At 36.4% G+C, this 21624-nt stretch overlaps 2 protein-coding genes across 5 annotated transcripts in view; one reads left to right on the forward strand and one right to left on the reverse strand.

Moving 5' to 3' along the window:
• Nucleotides 1-3915, forward strand: part of ABI3BP (ABI family member 3 binding protein) — a 258261-nt gene extending 254346 nt beyond the window's left edge. Inside the window, exons 62-63 of the mRNA XM_079921882.1 lie at nucleotides 1110-1232; nucleotides 2633-3915. Of these exons, the coding sequence (XP_079778008.1) occupies nucleotides 1110-1232; nucleotides 2633-2748 (239 nt within the window). The 3' untranslated portion in view covers nucleotides 2749-3915. The remainder of the gene's footprint in view (nucleotides 1-1109; nucleotides 1233-2632) is intronic.
• Nucleotides 3916-4247: 332 nt separating this feature from the next.
• The window catches only part of TFG (trafficking from ER to golgi regulator), a 43321-nt gene continuing 25944 nt past the window's right edge, over nucleotides 4248-21624 (reverse strand). For 2 of the 4 annotated variants that reach the window (XM_079923109.1, XM_079923110.1), the window contains exons 5-8: nucleotides 18817-18984; nucleotides 14277-14417; nucleotides 8570-8665; nucleotides 4248-5069 (exon numbers count right to left, since the gene is read on the reverse strand). In XM_079923109.1, the coding sequence (XP_079779235.1) occupies nucleotides 4687-5069; nucleotides 8570-8665; nucleotides 14277-14417; nucleotides 18817-18984 (788 nt within the window). In that variant the 3' untranslated portion in view covers nucleotides 4248-4686. The remainder of the gene's footprint in view (nucleotides 5070-8569; nucleotides 8666-14276; nucleotides 14418-18816; nucleotides 18985-21624) is intronic. The other 2 variants (XM_079923112.1, XM_079923111.1) reach the window with 2 other exon arrangements.

The following is a 21624-nucleotide window of genomic DNA, read 5'->3' on the forward strand; positions in this document are numbered from 1 at the left end:
GAAAATGCAATGTGAAACGGTGCCATCATGGCGAACCTGAATGTAGAAAAACTAGTCACATCCAAGCTCAATTTTGTTACAGCCAACCCAGGATAAAAAGCCTACTGCTAGTAAAAAGAGTGTATCTAACAATAATCATGGAAGGAGTACAACGTATTTAAGATTTTAAGTCTGTCAGAGACAAGAGCAAGATTAAAACACTGAGCCAGAAGGGCTATAACCCCTTGCTCCAGACTCAGTGGGTTCATATTCATACAGTGAAAATTTTAAATAAGATTGGCCCAACACAGAAAGGTAGACATTTGCTCAATCATTCGACAGAACTATCTGCTTTGTTCAGACACTGTTCCAGGTGCTGGGGACAAAGCAGGAAATAAGACACGTTCCTGCTCTTTGTAGCTTACAATCTAGCGGAGAGAGACAGAAAGCAAACATGTAAATAAGAATTTCATATAGTGCTCTGAAGAAAAGAAAAAGGGTGAAAGAAAATGGCTGAATGGAATGAAAATGGAGGAAAAAAATGGCTGAATGAAAACTCTTAGTTAGAATGGTTAGGAAAAGCACCCCCCTCAAAAGGTAGCACTTGTGCCGAGAAGAAAACTATGAGAAGGAACCAACCACGCAAAGACCGAGGGATAAAGAACCAGAGGTAGAGGGAAGAGAAACGCAAAGACCCGCAGCAGAAAATGCCTCGCCGGTTCCACTAGTGTGGCTGAGGCTTAGTGAGGGGGAGATCAGGCAGCATGAAATCGTGCGGAGCTAGGAAACCAGGTAAGGACTCCCGGGTTTTATTCTGAGTATAACAGAAGACTGCTGGAGAGATTGATGGAGGGCCGTAACACTATCTGAGTTGCGTTTTTAAAAGATGACTAATCTGTGAAAGGAGGAGAGGAGGAAAAATAGGGAAAAGCAAGAGTGAAAGCAGGGACGCCAGCTGGGAGACGATTCCATAGTTCAATCAAGGAACACTGGTGGCTCGAACTGGAAAGAAAGGGGGGAGAAGTACAAGAACAAGGAAGACAGATTATTTGAAACAATTTGATTATTTCAGAGTCCTCTCATATCAAAGGCAGCAATACTTCATGATCCTTTTAATTTGTTTTTTTCAGGAAAATTTTATAACATAGGTGATCAGAGAGGCCATGGAGAAGATCACTGCCAGTTCGTAGACTCATTTTTAGATGGACGCACAGGACAGCAACTCTCTTCTGACCAGTTACCCACCAAAGAAGGTATGTTTTCTGAGCCTCCTCGTAAGTAAGAGGCTTTTACAAATTAACCCAAAAAACATTCAAGCTGAGAAAATCAATCACTTTAAAAATAATTCTGTAGTACTACTACTCCATCTGCCTAGGAAAAAGGACTTCCCACATAAGACCTTAACATGAAGACTTTAATAGAAGTTTCTTCACTTTCCTCCCATTCCTTAAGACTCTGTTTCTTAGAGCTGAGGGGAATTACAGAACATCTTATATAAATCCATTCTACTTTAAGAAAACCTGAATTTTCAAAAGCAGCTATAAAAGAGCAGCTTAAAAACAGCTATAAAAAAAAGAAGCTTAATTTCCCCAGCTTAAATCATTCATGCACTACTTTTATGGTTTTTGTCATACCGAGCACACAGGCATTTTTTTTTATTCCTTTTTAAAAAATTTTAAAGAAATTCAAAGCTTTACTACTACTGTAGAAAGAAAAAAGAATGTTACTTGCCTTATAAATAATTCTATAAATACAATTAAAATAGAAGAATTCTGCTGAGAAATGACTAACCACTGTAACTTGCTACGGACACATTAGCACCAAGCTGTTTAGTAAGAATTGAAAAGACTGAAAATTAATTTAATCCCTGTCCAGGTAGGGTAAGAAAGGGTAAATTACACATCCATGTTACTCAGGAGTTACCAAGAGGGGCTTGTTAAATACTTAAAATTATTTGACTAGTCTTTTCAGCATCACATTTTGGTCACTGGCACTAAAAATACCAACCACACTAAAAGGTGACTTAATAAGATCTGTGAACTCATTATCAGAAAATTGAAACTGCTGCCTCACAGGAACCAGATATACAATATACTGTAAATTGTGTCTATTTCTGTAACATTTTACATTCACAGCAAAATTTTTAATCACTTAGTGTAGGGTCCTTGAAGGAAGATTTCATCAAACTTTAGTTCTGAGAAATCTAGCAATCTTAGACCAATCCTTCTTTTGTTTCCTAACATTTTAGTACAACACTCCTTTAACCAGGTAACTTCATAGACCACCACTAGGCTGTGAAGTACAGAAAGTACACTTTTACGTAGGTCAAAGTGTGTACTGAACTTGGTCAGTTATACTCAAACAAAACACGAAACCTATCCAACTCCTGCCCCCTTTCAGCTTTATCTGTCAAATACTACCAACCATCCCATCCTAGATTAAGGCAGATGTCAAGGAGTTTCAAGTGTCCCTGATGTTCAGCTAGCCATTACCACCTCAGGAAAGACACCAGGGCCTCTCTTACTATCCTTTTTCTAAAATACTCTGCTTCACCTAGAGTAAGCTTCAGGCATTCAATGACACCCTTCAACCTATGAGCACTGAGGACAAAAATATATCATAGCAGCTATTAAAATTAATTATTTTCTCTCAGGCTATTTCAGAGCAGTTCGCCAGGAACCTGTCCAATTTGGAGAAATTGGTGGTCACACCCAAATCAATTATGTCCAGTGGTATGAATGTGGGACCACAATTCCTGGAAAATGGTAGATGCTGCAATCACGTTCAGAAGTGCCTTCTGTTTCATCATGGCAAAAAATAATTGGAAACAGTATGGTGTTTGTCACATGCATTTAAAGCTCTTATGTTTACTATGTATAAAAGTTTAAAATCTAATTAATAGCAATATTAGATGTTTACTAGGAAGATTGCTACGAATATTTATCAGGTTTTACAAAGTCATTTAAAGAAAGCAAAATATTGACATTAACAGAATAACATTTTTGGGGAAGCTGGCTCCCTATTCATGGTATTTTAAGAGATCATTTGTATATTATTTATCATATTGTTGTAATGATGTTTTGAGATACTTTTATAACAAAATTAACATCAAAAAACTAATATACTTTTTTAAAAATACTATTATTCTGTATTCTTCCTACTGGTGAGTTAATTCCATAAACCTCTACTTGGTTTAACTTATTAGATCAAATTATCTTCAGCATATATATCTGGGGGAAAAAGGTGCTAATATTCACATGTTTATTTAAACTTCAACTTTTTAGCAACAGCTGAATATCTTTTCTGAAGCGTTTAAACAGTTAACCATTCGTGACAGTATACATTTCCTCAAATATCTGCAAATTATTGAAAAGATTTTGTTTGAATCAGTAAATTTCATTTGTTATAAATAGAACTGAGAATTATATATAGCGTTTCAAAATACATTACATATTTTTTTCTTTCTCTACCCATAAACATGTTACAATGTCTGAATGTTATTTGTCAAACTATCCCTTTAAGCAGTTGTGTTCCTACTGTTTTTAATATAATTCTAATCAAGCTGTATACAGAGACTGACTGTAACGTCTAAGCACAAAAGGATAATGCATGATGAGAGCCCTGCCATTTTATAGGATATTTACTATATTTTTACACAGAAGATCTCTAGGGAATGAATGTATCAGAGGCTGTTTTGGTAATTCTGTCTAACCCAACCTGTAATGAAAATCTGACTCGTTTTTATGTTTAAAAAAAAATATTTTTCTCCTTCATTTGGGGAGGGAAATGGGAATGCTGCATTGTTGCCCTCCTCCTTAAAGGACCTTTCTGTGCTTACCACCTTTCACCATGCTTCAGTTTTATCAATACTTCATTTTATATTTTTCAAACAAGTATAAACTCTGCAATAAAGAGATGTAGTTTTTTTAAGACCGAGTTCTTCATTTCTGAATGGTTCATTTCTATAAGGAAAATCACAAGTTATTTAGGATCTACCAAACCCCTCTTGTATCTTTTAATACTGAATCTACTGTGTTTATTTATATATAATAATATTATATAATCTATCTTCTTGTGAAATCTATGTCACAAGAAAGGCATAAAAGGTCTATACTTCATTTTAAGACCAAAACATCAATAAGGATTTGTATTTTTTCTCATTTTTATATATATATATATATATATATATATATATATATATACATACATATACACACACACATATAGTGTCAATGACTAAATTAAATTACAAGACCACTAATGGATTCAATCATCTTTCTTTATTAACCTATCAATCAATGTTTGTTTGTTACATTTATACATAATATCTAGTCTTCGCAAAGGGATCTACTTTAGTACATCATGTTAATGGTAAAAAGCCAAGTAAGATGGCTGAACTTCAACCTAGCATTTTAATATCCTCTGGACAAGGCAAGCTAGAAAGTCAATCACTTTGCACACATGTAAGAGTAGTGTTCCAAAATAACTAGGGAGCTGCTACAATTTTAAGCAGGGGAGGAAAAAAACTTTCATTTTGGTCTTTTTTCTTCCAGCAAATTAACTTTCAATTAACAGCAACAATGATATCATAAAAAAATGCTCTGCTTTTTAAACTTGTGAACTTCAATACAAATTAAGAGAGTAGTATTGGAGTCTTTTGGGAGGCGAACAGCTAGCAGCTACATTCATCAGTGTAACTGAGCCTCCTTATCGATAACCTGGTCCAGGTTGGGTATAGCCCTGACCAAAGGGAGGACGGCTACGTGCATAAGGGTTAGACCCACTCGGAAGAGGGGTCATGGTACTCCCAGGAGGTGGAGTGAAACCTGGTCTTGGTTGATAGGCCCCGGGTTGGCTTGGAGCCATTCCAGGTTGTGAGGCAGGGGCCACAGTGTAATTAGTGGGCTGAGAAGTTTGGGTAGTGTAGGTCTGTGGAGGGTAACTGCTCGCCTGGTACTGCTGTGGCGGCTGAGCAGCAAGTTGCTGAGGCTGACCAGAGAAGGCAGGAGCCGGTGCCTGGGAAGCTGGCTGCTGGCCATATCCCTGGAACTGCTGAGGTTGCTGGGGTCCAGTCTGCTGACTGTAGCCTGCTGAAAAGGCAAAACGTACATATCTTATTTTTCCTTTTGGTGACCAATTTCCAGAGAATTAGTCTTACTGTTATGGACAAAAAATGAGAAATTTAACAAACTTAATCCTAAGTATTTATGCAACGAGTAGAGTAGCAGAGTCTATATTTCAAGACCACATAGTATCCAAGAAGCACTTTCTAGACAATTTTGTAAACCCTCTAAAATTAAAACCACTATATATACTTCTTCTACTTCAACTCCTCCTACACTGCATAATCCCTGAGAGCAAATTCCTGTTCTAGCATAACTCCCAGTATAGAGTAGATGTTCAAATGATAAATGCAGGAATTAATGCAAAAGCTAGTCATTAACCTGGTTCTGAGGGGCCTGTTTAGTAACAGTACCAAATAAAAACATATTTTATTTGTAGAGAATGAATATTTTTAAATGAAACAATGGTGCTACAAATACATCTTATTGTGCTAATGAGATGCTTTAAGGTTTATTCACTCTATAAAAACTAAGCCATTTAAGAATAAACATTAAGTGCCAATTTTCACAATCCTTAAAATCTTTCTTTTAGATTTGGTATCTGATGTAAAGGTTTTTGCCTTCACAATTCAAAATTCTGGCTTAGCAGTAACAATGTAACACACAGAAAGCATATCATATTGCCCCACAAAAATCAACATCTATATTCATTAGTTACTAGGATGTAAAGTCTTTTAAAATAAAAGGTCTGCTTCACTAAAAACTTTTATCTCTACCATGAAACACACCTGCAGCTACTTGCAATGAAACCTCTCCATTGACTGGAATCCTGTCAGCATTAAATACCAGATACATAAGAAAATTATTAAAATATGTACAACCCTGCATTTAAAAAAATAAAAAGGATTGAATGAATTTGAGTATATTCTGAACTCACCTTGAACCTGGGTTCAAAATTTACTCATGAAAGAAACCTTTCTGACACAGTCCATGAATAAAACTGGAAAAGGTCACAGAGGGAAACTGCCAAAGTGTCAGAGTGTCAAAGATGGTCCAATGTTACCACCACCACTTAGTCTCCAAGCAGAGTATTTACTTGACTATTTCCATATCTCCCAAATTCAAGTTAATAGGACTAGCAGGATCAGAAATACAGAGATAATAATTTGAAAAGAACTAAACTTTACTCAGTGAAGACCCTGACTAAAATCATTAAGAGCAAGCTTAATTTTTAATAAGTAAATCAAATATCTAATGCATTTTACTCATGGCAGTATCTAAATACTGAACTAAAGTCAATTCATTGATGTCATACAATTTCTCCTATCCTCTACATAAAATTTTTTTACTGTATGTTTTTGGAGAAACAGAAGGACTCAGCTTTTATACTGAAAATATCTATTCAACTTAAGATTATGAGCAAAAAAAAAAAGCTGTCTTCTCATCCTGGCAGGTGAAATCTAAACTGGCTTTTTAACAGCATCTGGGGACAACCATATCTATTTTTCAAGAGAGGGACTAACCCCTAAGGGCCTAAGATGCTGTTTCATTAGCAACCTACTAGTCTTTGACCATAATATAGCAATACCTCTATATGTATATACTCTCCTCCTCCCACCACCAATCCCCCCTCCCTTGAAAAACAAAATAAATGAGTAACTTTGGTGCAAATTGCCAGAAATGGCAAGAAATGGAAATTCTGTGGTTCTCTGAATAAATGAATTTTAAAGAACAAGGAGTCATATGGTCCACAAAGCCTAAAATATTTACTATCTAGCTTTTTATGGCAGAAAAGTCTGCCAACCCCTGGTCATGGTTGGAGAATGTAGAATGATATAGAGAAGTCATTAACTACAAAGTCAAGGATACTGGGTTCTGGTCTGGTTCTCCCACTAAATGGCTGCATGTCCTTTGATGAATCACAACTCTCTGAACCCTAGTTGTCTCATTTATAAAATGAGTGGGTGGGACAAGATCAGTGGTCCCCAACCCTGGTTGCACTTTAGAATGACGTGCAAAGCATTTAAAATAAAAAAGCCTGAGTCCCATGCTCGACCAAATAAAACAAGATAGCTGGGAGTAGAGCCCAGGCACCTGTAACTTTCAAAAAACACCTCTCCAGGTGATTCTGAAGTATGGTGAAGACTGAAATCCCCTGGATTAGATAACTAGGTCTTTCCCACTCTTAATATCTATTATTTCTACAAATTATATAATTTGTAACACAGATTTTCTTTAAAGGACTGCATCCTAAAAATAACCTTCCCCCAATATTATAGTCCAAGTTCAAATTCATTCCACCTATTTTATATAATTAAAAACTAGCAGTTACAGGTTAAATCACTCCACAGCAAATCCAATCCAAATAAAAATTGTTCTTTGTGTTAAAATATGTCAGACTCCAATGGTAGAATTTTATGGTCTAATTCAGGGGGCCAGCAAACGTTTTTCTGTAAAGGACCAGACAGTAACTATTCTAGGCTTTGGGGGCCACATGGTTTCTGAACCTTATAACTGCAGGGGTGGTGTTTTCACCGTAAGTTCCAAGCACATTTAAGGGAAAAAAAAGAGCACACACTTGCTTTAAGAATAGTTGTACCCTGTCATTTTTACTGAGGAAAATGATTAGGCTTTTTTGAGTGGGAGATCCTTAGGCTCACTGGCAGCAGTCTACTATATGGAGCTTTAATCTCAGACTTTTCGATGATACCTAAGTTAATGTTTATATTAAATGAGATAATGTGTACACAAGGGATTGCTAATGAGGTTGACTGTTTTCCCCCATGTTTACTGCATGTTCTTTGCTCATTTTTGTGGAGTTAATCTTACTACTTTTCTAAAATTACAGTTGAAATTTTGATACTTAAATCTTTGACTGTAAAACAAGAGCTGAACACAAAATTCTCAGATATAACAAATGTAAAAATTACCTGAATTATAACCACAGTATTCAAAGCTACACGGAGAGATTTTTATGTTCTTAGTTGCCTGAATTACGTTTTACACAATTCTACTTTTATGGCCTGTTTTTGGTATTCCTACATACTTTTGGGAGATTTAAAAACCTATGTAGCTTAATTTGGTTCTTATTTAATAAGACCACCTCTTTCCATGTTCCATGGAAAGTTCCATGAGGGAACTGTTAATGCTTTTACAGGTACTAAGAGTACACTGGGATAATGTGTTACATATAATGGAGGAAAAAATGTTGCATTTTTGTAGCTCTACATCACCCAGCAGGTAAGTCATCACATCAGTAGGAGGTAACTTTGTATTAAAAACTCTTTTATACTACAGGTTACTACTGAATCATCTACTATGATTTTAAGTTTTACCTGCCCACTGGAAAACTGAAATGGTGATTTACAGTAAAAATTTTTATGCAAAATATTTAAAAATAAATAAAACAAGTGTTATTCCCCCCCCCAAGTAAATACTTAATACCTACTATAACAAATCAAGGAATTAGGGGGAAAGAATTAAAGTTTCTTGAGTACAGAGACAGCTCCCTCTGGACACCCGCTCACCTGCATACTGAATACCGTACTGCTGCGTCGGCTGGGGGGGCACCTGGGGCTGAGTGCCATAGCCAGCCTGCTGCGGGTACTGCTGGTACATCTGACCTAAAAGAGACAAGACAAGGCAAAGAGGCAGGTTTAACGCAGCAGAAGAGAAACGCTTTCAAAGCACATTTAATTCTCTCCCCATTCACACACATAAACACACTGAGAACCAAGACACAAGAATGTGTTTGTTCCCCTCTGTCTATGAAGAGAAGAATGAACAATTTAACAAGTGTGGCCACTCTGCTGTGGAATAACTGCAGAGAACTCTAATCGGCAGCAAATAACATGAGTGGTTACTTCAGAAATTCCAGAAAAACTAATGTTTTCAAACCCAACTGTCAACAGATATGTACTACTAATGTTCAGTAAAAATCAATAAATAAAAATTTGAGGAAAGGGGCAAATACCATTAATAGCTCCTGTGATTTCCAAACACGTAAGAATTTACTGGTTCATGTCCTTATCATCTCTATTACTTTACAGTTGTTCTAATGGTGGATTTAGCTAGATCTAATGCCTAGAGAGCAATAAAACTTGCACTGTAATATCTAGCTAGAATTTAAATTTTTAAAAAATCTAGCTAGTATTTAAATCTTTAAACAACTTTATGTTGCTGAGTCTTTAAAAAATATTCAAACTACCTGCTGTTAATCAAAAGACAACAGGTAAATAGCATACTTTTGGCGGAAAAAGACAATGACTAAAAAAAAGTCAATGCATTATCTAGTGCCATTCAAACTGAGATGCAGGAGGCAGCTAGTGCTCACAGGCTACGATCCCAGGATAGAACCCACGCTACTGGACTGGGTGCCCAGCTCCACATACTGCAGCACTAAATGAGCTATGACCTTACTGATAGCCAGATTATTTCCTAGCAAGCAGTGGTATGCTTTTTATGATATAAATAAAATTTGCTTAACTATTTTTAAGCTATTAACCCTCTTCCCAAATACAACCAAAAACGGACAAAAAGTTTCTTAAATGCTTTCTTAATGGCTCAAGATTTATCGATAGCACAAAAGGTAGTACAGAAGTTAACCACCTTTTAGAAGATACTGCCTTAATCCTAGATTGCATTTCATAACTAAATTTTAGAACGGAAGTGGCCAGAATCTGGTACAGAAATATAATCAAAGGGGAGGAATATGCATAGCATTTGACAGTGGGTTCTAATTCCTAGAAATCAGAAGGATTAACTCTACAATACAAAAATGAGCAAAGAACACACAATGAATACATAGGGGGAAAAAAAAATCAACCTCATTAGCAATCCTTTTTTCAGTACAGAAAGATTAAGCAACTTACCTGGGGTCAATACATCACAGCTAGTAAGAACCATCACCAGAACCCAGGCATAACTCTAGAGCGTTAGCTTAAAAGGAGTTTTGTACATGTTACCTTGTTTAATATAAACATTAACTTAGTATCATCGAAAAGTCTGAGATTAAAGCTCCATGTAGTAGACTGCTGCCAGTGAGCCTAAGGATCTCCCACTCAAAAAAGCCTAATCATTTTCCTCAATAAAAAAACGACAGGGTACAACAATTCTTAAAGCAAGTGCACGCTCTATTTTTTTCTTAATCTGCTTCGAACTCATTGTGAAAATGCCGACCCTGTGATTAAATACTATCTCTACAAAGTATTTCTTTTACTTATTTTAAATACACTTCATTCAAGTCCAAAACAGGACTCTCACTCTCTGTCACAGTATTCTGAAAATTAAGAAGTCTGTGTTCAGTTGTAAACAATGAAGAACAACTTGACATACTTGAAGAAGGAGAGAGCTACAGGATATATTAAGCGAAAAAGCAAGGTGCCAACAGAGTTTAGAGTAAGCTATGATCTGAGGGAAAAAAATATATAAGCTACGTTTTGTGTATTATATTTTCAGAAAGAATCAATGGTAGAAAAAAGTAAAAGCAATAAAACATATTACCTAGGGAGAAAGAGAATAGGATGAAGCAAAGAGTAATGGTGAGGCCTCTAGGACTAAACTTTGTGACACAGATTGGTAGCCAGCCTCTATGATGACCCTCAATGACTCCTGCACATGTATAGCATATGATAAGGGGTTGGTATCCTTTATATTTTTAGAAATTAGAAAGATTAACTCCACAATACAAAAATTAGCAAAGACCAAGCAATAAACACATGAGTATTCACTCTCTTGTGTAGTCCCCTCACACTGAATAGGGCTGACCTCTATATCATTAGAATATTGCAGAAATGACAGTGACATTTCTGAGGATACGTCGTGAAAGACAGCCATCTCCTATTACTGTCTTGATCATTCACTCTGGTGGAAGCTGCCCGTCATGAGGTCACCCAAGCAGCCTATGAGATCCATGTGGTGAGTAAATGAAGCCTCCTGCCAACAACCATGTGAGGGAGTCATCTTCGAAGTGAATCCTTCAGTGCAGGTTAAGCTTCAGAAGACTGTAAGCTCATGAGAGACCCTGAGCCAAAACCACCAAGCTAAGCGTCTCCCAGATCCCTGATTCTGAAACTGTGAGATAATAACTGTTTGTTGTTTTAAGCATCTATGTTTTGGCGTAAATTGTTAACATAGCAATAGTTAATTAACATAGTTTTGACTTTAGAAACATGTAGGGTTGACAGCTATTAAAAAAAAAAAAAGACTTTAGACACACAATCAAATGGAAAATGTGAACCTTGTTGTAAGACTCCTAATTTGAACAAGCCCCCCAACTGTTATAAAGTAACTATGAGACAACTACAGAAATTCAAATATAATGTGTTGACATTAAGAATCACTTAAACCACATGGAAAAGAATATGAAAGAAGAATATATATACATATAACTAAGTCACTGTGCTGTACAGCAGAAATTAACACATTGTAAATCAACCATATTCAATAAAGTTTAAAAAAGAATCACAATATTGTTATGTATAATAATGATATGGTGATTACATTAAAAAGAAAAGAGTATCATTTAGACATGCATACTAAAATAACTGAGTGAAAAGAGGGGAGTGGAAGAGGCAAGATAGATGAAAAAAGAATGCTACTTTAAAAGACTACTCAGCTTATCCATTTTATTGGCATATGATTTACAGATTTCAATTATATCCTTGTCACCTTTTTAGCTTGTCAAACAGCAATACTTCCTAGCCTTTGATGACTTTTAGTGCTCTTTTCTGTATCCTTGCCACTTTTTTATTACGTTTTTGGCAACTACTCTAGTGCACATAGCTTTCCAGTAACAGAGGCACCTGCCTTAGGCGAAAAAGGATAATACTGTCCATTCTGTTTCTTTTCATGAAGCTTAATATTTTGTTGATCCTTTTAACTGAACAACATATTAAGACTAAAATCCTTGGGAAAAAAATTTACAAATCCAAGGTCCCTTTTATGGAATTTAAATAATAACTCAGAATTATTTACTTTATTTTAGATTATTATTTCATATTCTATTCTAAGAAATTGCTATTATTAATTATTAGTAGTAGATTTTTATGTTGATTATTCTGCTGAAATTATAACCAGCAGTTGATCTAACTAACTGGTGATGCCAGGGACTCATTATATATCATACGTCAAAAAGCATTCATTAAAGTAGCCTGTAATTCATCTTGTGAATCTGTAAATGACTGATACATTAATATAGAGCTGTGCTATCCAATAGGCACTAGCCACATATGACCACTAATAAACACCTGAAATGTGGCCAGTCTTAACTGTGACATGCTGTACGTGTTTTGAAGTGTTTCAAATTGATGTCACACCCCAGATTTCCAATATACAGTATGAAAACCAGAATGTAGAACATTAATAACTTTTTAATAATGATTACATGTTGATACACTGGATATACTGGATTAAATAAAATGTATAATGGAAATTAATTTTACCATTAAAAAACTTTTTTAATGTGGCTAACAGAAAATTTTAGATTACATGTAGCTTCCATGGCATTTCTTTTGGACAACACTGATCTAGAGATTCACCTCCACAATGCTAATCTATTGACTGATGTCACATTAATAACTGTACAAATTTCTCATTACAATGTACATTACAATGTTTTAATGTACACTAAAAAGTAACGGCTTTAGGAAGGAATACAATTAATGCCATCCTAAAGAAATTCAATTCACACCAAATGGTGTCAACCTGATGCCTCTAGAAAAGGGAACTTGGTTGCTGGGGGTCAGAAGTGGGAAACAGCATTTTCTAATTTCCACTGTATATCCTTTTATATTACTAAAGTTTTACCTATTTGAAAATAAATTTTCCATTAAAACAAACCCCTGATAGAATAAGTTGAGATATTGTTAGCAGAACCTTAAATCCCATTCCTTTATAAGTGAACAGCAAACATTATTTGGTACAATTACCCTTCCAACTGTCATCCTACAACAGTATACACGGCTTAAAATGGGATTTTTTTTTTTTCAAAACAGATGTTAGTTCATCTGATATAGCCATTAAACTCCCATCATATCCAAACTCTGCTTCTTCCTCCCTGTTTCAGACACATCTGCCTCAATTCTAGCTTATTCCAGTTCTGGCAGTTGCATCTTGGTACAAAGGAAAGACTATGACTAAAGTTGGTTGAGAAGAGGCTTTAGCAGTAAGAAATTCTTCCCAAACCACTCATTTATTAGCAAAATGCCACCTGCTAGTCTCTACCACTATCATTTATCCAATGGGACAAACCTAAAAGTACCACCACAGAATAATTAGAAATCTATTACAAAAGTGCTCGGTTCATTTTAGACTGTTTTGGGGGGTTTATTTGTTTGTTTTAATGTGATTAATAAACTCAGTCACTTGCTTATCGTGCTGAAAATACATCCTGTCATACCACCTGGCCCCTTTACGCAAATAGAGCACCACCTGGTGATTGTTTTAAAGTAAAACATAGGGCTTTAAAGGGCCTAACAAGCATGGGCAATTCAAAGAAATAACATTTTAACATCTAGAAGGAACCCTAGATGAGTAACCCCGAGGCGACGTTCTGCAGCGCTCCAAGGGTTTCAATGAGGCACCTCAGTGTCTGCTGTCCTGAGCTTGCGGCCCCTCAATCCCCTTCAACAATGGCAGTGACCCCTTACTTGTTTTAAATACTGAGCTTTTAAGTTCTATTTCATTCAGGACTAAAGACCCTCTTTTAAAACCACTGATTTAGTCCAATTTTCACAAGTCACAAGTGGGAGAATATAAAAACCCAGAGAGATTAAACTGCTCATCCGAGAACACATCATTTAGAGAAGAAAAGTTTGATTTAAAATACATTGCTTTTTCCACAAAAGACATATTGCTAAATGCACAAAAATATAAATGGCTATTTATCTTTCAAAAAAACTACTTAACTAATGTTACGCTTTACCTCTATTTTTTAAATTACAAAAATAATACACAGTTGCAAGAGGGGAAGGGAGAAGGGAATAAAATAGCACCTAAATATTATGCTTTGAACATTTTTAGCTTTTTTTCCTCTTCAGTAATCAGAAGCATACCTGACATTGTTCTATTTGGTATTTTTAACCCAAAAGTATACTATGTCAGTACATCAAAAATTTTTACAACCGTGTTCATAGCGTGAATGCACACGTAAGCTTTTCACCGTTACCAACAATGCCATAATAAACGTTTCTGCACATGTACCTTTCCGCACATGTGCTCTAAGCTCTATTTTACCTTCACTCTGACCTGCTTGAGTCTGAGCTCCTGTATATGGTGGCTGCTGTGGCTGAACTCCTGGTGGGTGAGCTGCAGAGGAGGAGGAAGCAATGCTGTCGGGAGTTCCTGAACGGTCTTCGGCAGGAGCACTGGGTGGCCCTGGGTGGTCATGAAAAGTCAGCTCAGTTTCTAATACAAGACCTGTCCCCAACAAGCTCAATAATAAGTTTGGTTAAGAGACTAAAAATAAAAGTACTATAGAATAAGCACAACCCAAATGCAGCCTTATATATTGATGTATATACTTTTTTCCTTTGCTCCAATCTCTCAAGAATCCAAAGCTACAACTGGAAATCCTTCCTTGTAAAGTGTGGAGTGCTACATTCCTGAGTCCTAAACTCCCCCTGCAAAAACCAAAACTCACCTCTGCGATAACAGTATCCACCACTTTATGTAATCTATTTTTAGATCAACCAAAAGTATCATTTCATTCTTTTTTTTAAAATAAATTTATTTATTTATTTATCTATTTATTTTTGGCTGCGTCGGGTCTTTGTTGCTGCGTGCCGGCTTTCTCCAGTGGCGGCGAGCGGGGGCTACTTTTCGTTGCAGTGCACAGGCTTCTCATTGCGGTGGCTTCTCTTGTTGCAGAGTATGGGCTCTAGGTGCGTGGGCTTCAGTAGTTGCGGCTCACAGGCTCTAGAGTGCAGGCTCAGTAGTGGTGGTGCGCGGACTTAGTTGCTCCGCGGCATGTGGGATCTTCCCAGACCAGGGCTCGAACCCATGTCCCCTGCATTGGCAGGTGAATTCTTAACCACTGACCAGGGAAGCCCTCATTTCATTCTTCAATGGGCCTCCACTGCCCATAAATCAAGTTCAAGCCTCTAGCTTGGTATTCAAGGGTCCAAACATTTCTCACAATTCCTCTTCTCACATGCCCTTCAGTTAAACTAACCTATTCCCTATTCCCCCAATAGATCTAATACTTTCTCTGCCTCCATTTCATTAATCACTGTTCCCTTCACATTTTCACATATCTAAATAAACATTCCTTAAAACTCAGTTATAACTCCACACTTCTAGTAAGGCTTCTTCACCCATAAATACTTTTCTTCACTTGTGAACTTCTATGGAGTATACTTTTATTAAGACCCTTACCAACTTCTACTTTGTATTTCTGAAGAGGCCTCATCTTCCCTCTTAGACTTGGAGCTCTTTGGGCCAGGTCCCTTTCTGATTCCTTCCATCTGCCTCACAAGACCTAGCTCTCTTACACATGGAACCACTCAAAATTCTTCTAAAATAATGAACAAAGAAGTAAATGGAGAGAATTTGCTACAGCTCCCATACTGTAAAAAGACATTCTGAAGATAACTGTAGATTATAGATATGTTGACTTCTTTAAGTTCTTTTTGTTTGGGCAATATAGAAGAATGGTTAAAAGCACAAGTTTTGGAGCCAGACTGTCTAGGTTCAATTCCCAATGCTGCCACTTAGTAGCTGTGTAACTCTGGGCATGTTACTTGATCTCTTTCTGTGCCTCAGTTTCCTCATCTGTACAAAAGAAATACTAATTCCTACTTCATAAGGTTACTGTAAGGATTGTGAGTTAATAAGAGCTTATAGCAAACACTTATAAAAGAGGTTATGGGGGAGGGGCAAGAAGTATAGGGGATTAAGAGGTACAAACTATCAATACTATATATAAAATAAGTAAGCTACAAGGATATATTATACAACACAGAGAATATAGCCAATATTTTATAACTATAAATGGAGTATAACCTTTAAAAATTGTGAATCACTATGTTGTACACCTGAAACTTTATATAATATTGTACCATCAACTATACCTCAACAAAAAATATTTTAAAAAGAAATATATTAAAACATTATTTAAATATATTAATATATTTAATATAAAATATATTAAAAATGAAAATTAAAAAATGATTATATAGCAAGAGCTTATAAAAGTGAATACCACTTAGAAAGCTCCACATAAGTACTTGCTATTACTAGCAGACTAATTTCCCTGAGGGCCAAACCTCTATCCTTTGCACTGGTATATCCCAGAACTTAGCACTGTATTAGAGGCACATAGGTGGAAGCTGATAGTCCAGATATTGATGAGAACCTAAACTAGGATAATGGTACTGGTAATGCAAGAGAAACTGATGACTGCCAGAGTAAAATGGACAGTCGCTCCTGCGTACCACCATTTCACTGATATTTATCAACATGTAGACAAATAAATACACACGTCCCTTCTAAGAAGGATAACACAGATAATACAAACACACTATGTTATTATCCTAAAAAAATATTACTTCCACTCCTCTTTTCTTCCTTGTACATAAGCTATTAGTTAATGTTGCTTTTCCTATCATAATAGTTCATCCCTCCATGTACCCATTCACTACTGTAGCCAAGTTTTTCACATCATAACCTGAGTAACTTCACAAAGTATCCTGGCATTTTCTATGTGTACAGTTTTTCCTACTTCAATTCAACATACAAAGCTACCAGAAAAATGGTCTTCAAATATAATATGAATCACAGTAATCATATTAGTCTGGTCTATACTATATTCTAATCAAAAATTTTAAGCCTGACCTCATATATAACTATTTACTCCCTCTATCTGGCATATCTTGAAGTCTTAAATATTACGAAGCTGTAATATTAACTCATATTTCAGTTGCTCTAAAAATGTGTTTTTCAGATGGACCACTTATGTGATGTCTTCTTTTACCAAGAACATACATCATGTATAAGTATTCACCTCTCTTTTTCAGAATGTCACACAATTCTCTTTAATAAATAATCCCATAAAAGTCTCAAAGGATTTTTTCTACTAATTTTCTTTTTCTATCTTTCCAGTTACTGATAATGGCAAAGTAAACTGATCAGGTAAAACCTCCCACAAATAACTTAAAAACGTGGACAAAATAGAAGAAAACAACTATTTGAAATGACTAGAGGTCAGCCAAATGTCAGCAGACACCAAGAGTTTACCCCCCTGGAATTACAACAGGTGAGAATTGCAAACCCCAACCTCTGCAGCTCGAACCACAGAAAACCGGTGTTAACTTCATGGTTGGTCAAGCAGCCAGAAACTTGAGGGGAAAAGCCCTTGAGTTAAGAGAGTCACTGAAGGAATGAAACCTAAAATACGAGTATAAGCTCAGTCCCAAACCCCCAGCTGACCATGGGGGTAGGAGGGGAGAGGGTGACACCAAAAGGGCACAGAAGAAAAAGCAGCACACCTAGAGCTGAAAGGACTTAGCAGAGCGGTCAGCTGCTATAATCCCAGGAGGAAGAAGGAGTAATTTGAGTAAATACTAGAGCAGCAGTAACAAAAAATCCTCACAAGAACCTAAAAGAATTCCAAGTCTTTGCTGAAATAGCTCAGCTGGGAGAGCATTAGACTGAAGAATACCAAGTTATTAGAACATATTAACCACAATGTCCAGTTTTCAATCAAAAACTGTCAGATGTGCAAAGAAACAGGAATACGTGACCCATACTCAGTTTCCCCTGAGGGAAAGAGCAGAAGAAACTGATTCCAAACAGGCCCAGATGCTGGATGTAGCAAACATTTCAAAGCAGCTTTATAAGTAATTTTAAAGAATTAAATAAAAATACCTTCAATGAATTAAAGGGAAATACAATCTTAATGAATGAAAAGGTAAGGCATCTTAACAGAAAAAACTAACACTATAAAAAGAACCAAACGGAAATTCTAGAGCTGAAAGCACAGTAACTGAGAGGTAAAATTCACTAGAAAGGTTTAACAACAGATTGGAAATGGTAGAAAAAAATCAGTGAACGTGAAGAGTGATCAACAGGAATCATCCAATCTGAAGAACAGAGAGAAAAAAGAGTGAAGAAAAATGAACCTCAGAGAGCCATGGGACAATCAAGCTCTCCAGTGTACATATAATTGGAATCCCAAAAGAGAGAAAGCAGAAAAAATGTTGAAGAAATGATGCCCAAAATATAAAAAGAAAGCACAGTATAGATGCTGTTTTAAGGTTAAAAACATTCAAATAAAAGCAGTTTCTACACTAAATTAAACCAGAAATCTTCATTTAAATTGCCTTAATTTAAGATCAAAAGAAAGAATATCAAATATAATTTAAATCCAGCAACACATCTGAAATAAGATTATAAATGATTCAGATTTTTTAAAAAATAAACCCTCTGAATTCTACTTCTGATAAAATTTACCTGAACCAACAGAGGTTATTCTGGTTATTCTTTAAAGAGGACAGTTCTATTGCCTGGGAGAGGCCATGAGAAAGCTTTCCAGGGTGCTGGAAATCATCTACATCTTGATCTTGTTGGTATTTTACATAGGGTATGTACATAAGGTATATGTGTGTGTGTGTGTGTGTATATATATATATATATATAGGGTATAAACATTTATTGAACTGAACTCTTAAGATCTGAGCACTTCACCATATCCAAGTTATCTTCCATTAAAGAAGGAAAGAAGGAAAGGGGAGGAAGGAGAGGGGGAATAAAGGATGGGAGGAAGGCACTAACTTACCTGAAACCTGATCATCTGTTAAGCCAAATGCTGACATGACATTTTTATTGATTTCATCTTGGTTTTTTAAAGGATCAAAAGCTGACATACTTGCTGCCATAACCTGAGTAGACTGTTTCCCAGAAGAATCAGAAGCAGCAGGCTTTTCTTCCCTACTATCCACAGTATCTATAAAAGAAATAAGCAAAAACTTGTTTCTATTTTATCTATACTCAATAAGGCCTATAAAATATATGACAGCAAAATATATATGTGCATATACTCTGGAATGTTGAGGGTATCTCTGAAAATAGGATTATAGATAATTTTACCTTCTTCTTTGTACTTGTTTATATTTTTGTTTGTAAAATCAGGAAAAAAGGTCAAAAAGAGATGCAAAATAGATAAAATTTCTTGAGAAAGCTATTATGTATGTCCTTCCCTAAGAATTATCAGATGAGAAAAAAAATACAAGCACCTTTACAGACAGAAACATTTTTATCCTTCTTTTTGAAGACCTATGACCTATATCCTAATATCAGACTCATACTGTGCACTAATGCTTTATTTTCTAAAAGGATAAAAAAGCTTAACTAAAGTTATGATATCAACTTCTATGTTTTATTTTTACTTGTCTTCTGGTTCATTATTAAAGTACATGGAAACCTCAAGCCAATGCATACTTTTAATTTACTATGTCTTCCTTTAAAATACTTATTACTTATTACAGATAAAACGATATGTGTCTGAGATTTGCTCAAAATAACATGGGGGGGTAGAAATGTGTGCAAGTATAGATGGCATGATACTATGAATTGATAATTGTTGAAGCTGTGTGGGTTCATGAAATTCATTATAGTATTATGCCTCTGTTTGTATATGTTTCAATTTTTCCATAATAAAATATTTTGAAAAATAGAATTTTAAACATTATGAGCAGGAAAAATTTTAAACCATGCTTTTCTTCTAAGGATACTACGGTACTAAACAGGCATTTACACTACCTTGTGAAAGAAAAGGGGTTCAAGAATAACCTACATTTTATAAATAGAAACTTAAGGCCAACAAATAAAAACAAATAAAAACAAAACGAACAAGTTAACGAAAAGAATACTGCTAACCACTTACTCAAATAACAGACAATTATCAATTCCTTTCTGTTACCAACCAAGTAAATGAACATCAGTTATTAAATCATCTCTGTGATCAAGACCAAATTTATCTTGTGAAAAAATGTACGGACTAAGTGGAATATAAGCACACATGGGCTTACAGCTCTCATTTATTCCTATCATTCCTTTAGTTACATTAATATTTCCTAAATTTCTGTAAGAAAGCTTCTATAACTACTGCTTTAAAATAAGTCTGCCAGTCATCCATCTTCCTCACCAATTTCCCTCCTCTAATTCCAAGGCCACATCCCAAGAGCACATCACACCAATCTTATGATTATTTCCCCTCACAGTGCCACCTTCCACTACCTATGCATACTTCCACTTAGGGCAAACTAAATTCACCAGGGAACACAATGTATGTCCACTAGCTCACTACTTCCTCCAGTAGCTACTGCAGAGCTACTGCTACAGGTCAATCCAGTATTTAAGGTGGCCTACACATCATCTGCCTCATAGAGGAAAGCAAATGTCCAAGCAAGTGTCCAAGGAGTCCATTACAGAGGTAGAGTGCTGAAAAACATAGGTAGCTATATTTTTTTTTTGCGGTACACGGGCCTCTCACTGTTGTGGCCTCTCCCATTGCAGAGCACAGGCTCCAGACACGCAGGCTCAGCGGCCATGGCTCACGGGCCCAGCCGCTCCGCGGCATGTGGGATCTTCCCAGACCGGGGCACGAACCCATGTCCCCTGCATCAGCAGGTGGACTCTCAACCACTGCGCCACCAGGGAAGCCCAAGGCACAGCATTTTAAAGAGCACTGACAGCTGAATTGTAGTTTTGTTTTTTGGTTTTTTTTTTTGTGGTACGCGGGCCTCTCACTGTTGTGGCCTCTCCCGCTGCGGAGCACAGGCTCCGGATGCGCAGGCTCAGCGGCCATGGCTCACGGGCCCAGCCGCTCCGCGGCAGGTGGGATCTTCCCGGACTGGGGCACAAACCCGTGTCCCCTGCATCGGCAGGCGGACTCTCAACCACTGTGCCACCAGGGAAGCCCCTGAGTGGTAGTTCTGTTTGGTGAACCAGACTTTCAGTTTCTGATGTAGCTTTTTGGCCTATTTTATGCTTGTTTTTTTTTCTTGAGATTATAAAATCAGAATATGTTCTAAGAGCTTACAAGCTTAGGAAATTTCATAAAATAGGTAAGCAATCTAAGTACAGGAGAGAAAAAAAAAGTTACAACCATCTATAAAAATAAAGCATAGGGCTTCCTTGGTGTTGGGTGTTGAATTATGATAAAAACTCTCCAGAAAGTGGGCATCAAGGGAACCTATCTCAACGTAATAATGGCCATATATGACAAACCCACAGCCAACATCATTCTCAATGGTGGAAAACTGAAAGCATTTCCTCTAAGATCAGGAACAAGACAAGGATGTCCACTCTCGTCACTATTATTCAACATAGTTTTGTAACTGCTAGCCACAGCAATCAGAGAAGAAATACAAATTGCAAAAGAAGAAATAAAACTGTCACTGTTTGCAGATGACATGATACTATACACAAATAATCCTAAAGATGCTACCAGAAAACTACTAGAGCTAATCAATGAATTTGGTAAAGTTGCAGGATACAAAATTAATGCACAGGGCTTCCCTGGTGGCACAGTGTTTTAGAGTCCACATGCCGATGCAGGGGACACGGGTTCATGCCCTGGTCC

This window comes from Stenella coeruleoalba (genome assembly GCF_951394435.1).
Source record: "Stenella coeruleoalba genome assembly, chromosome: 5".
In the NCBI taxonomy this organism is placed as follows: Eukaryota; Metazoa; Chordata; class Mammalia; order Artiodactyla; family Delphinidae; genus Stenella; species Stenella coeruleoalba.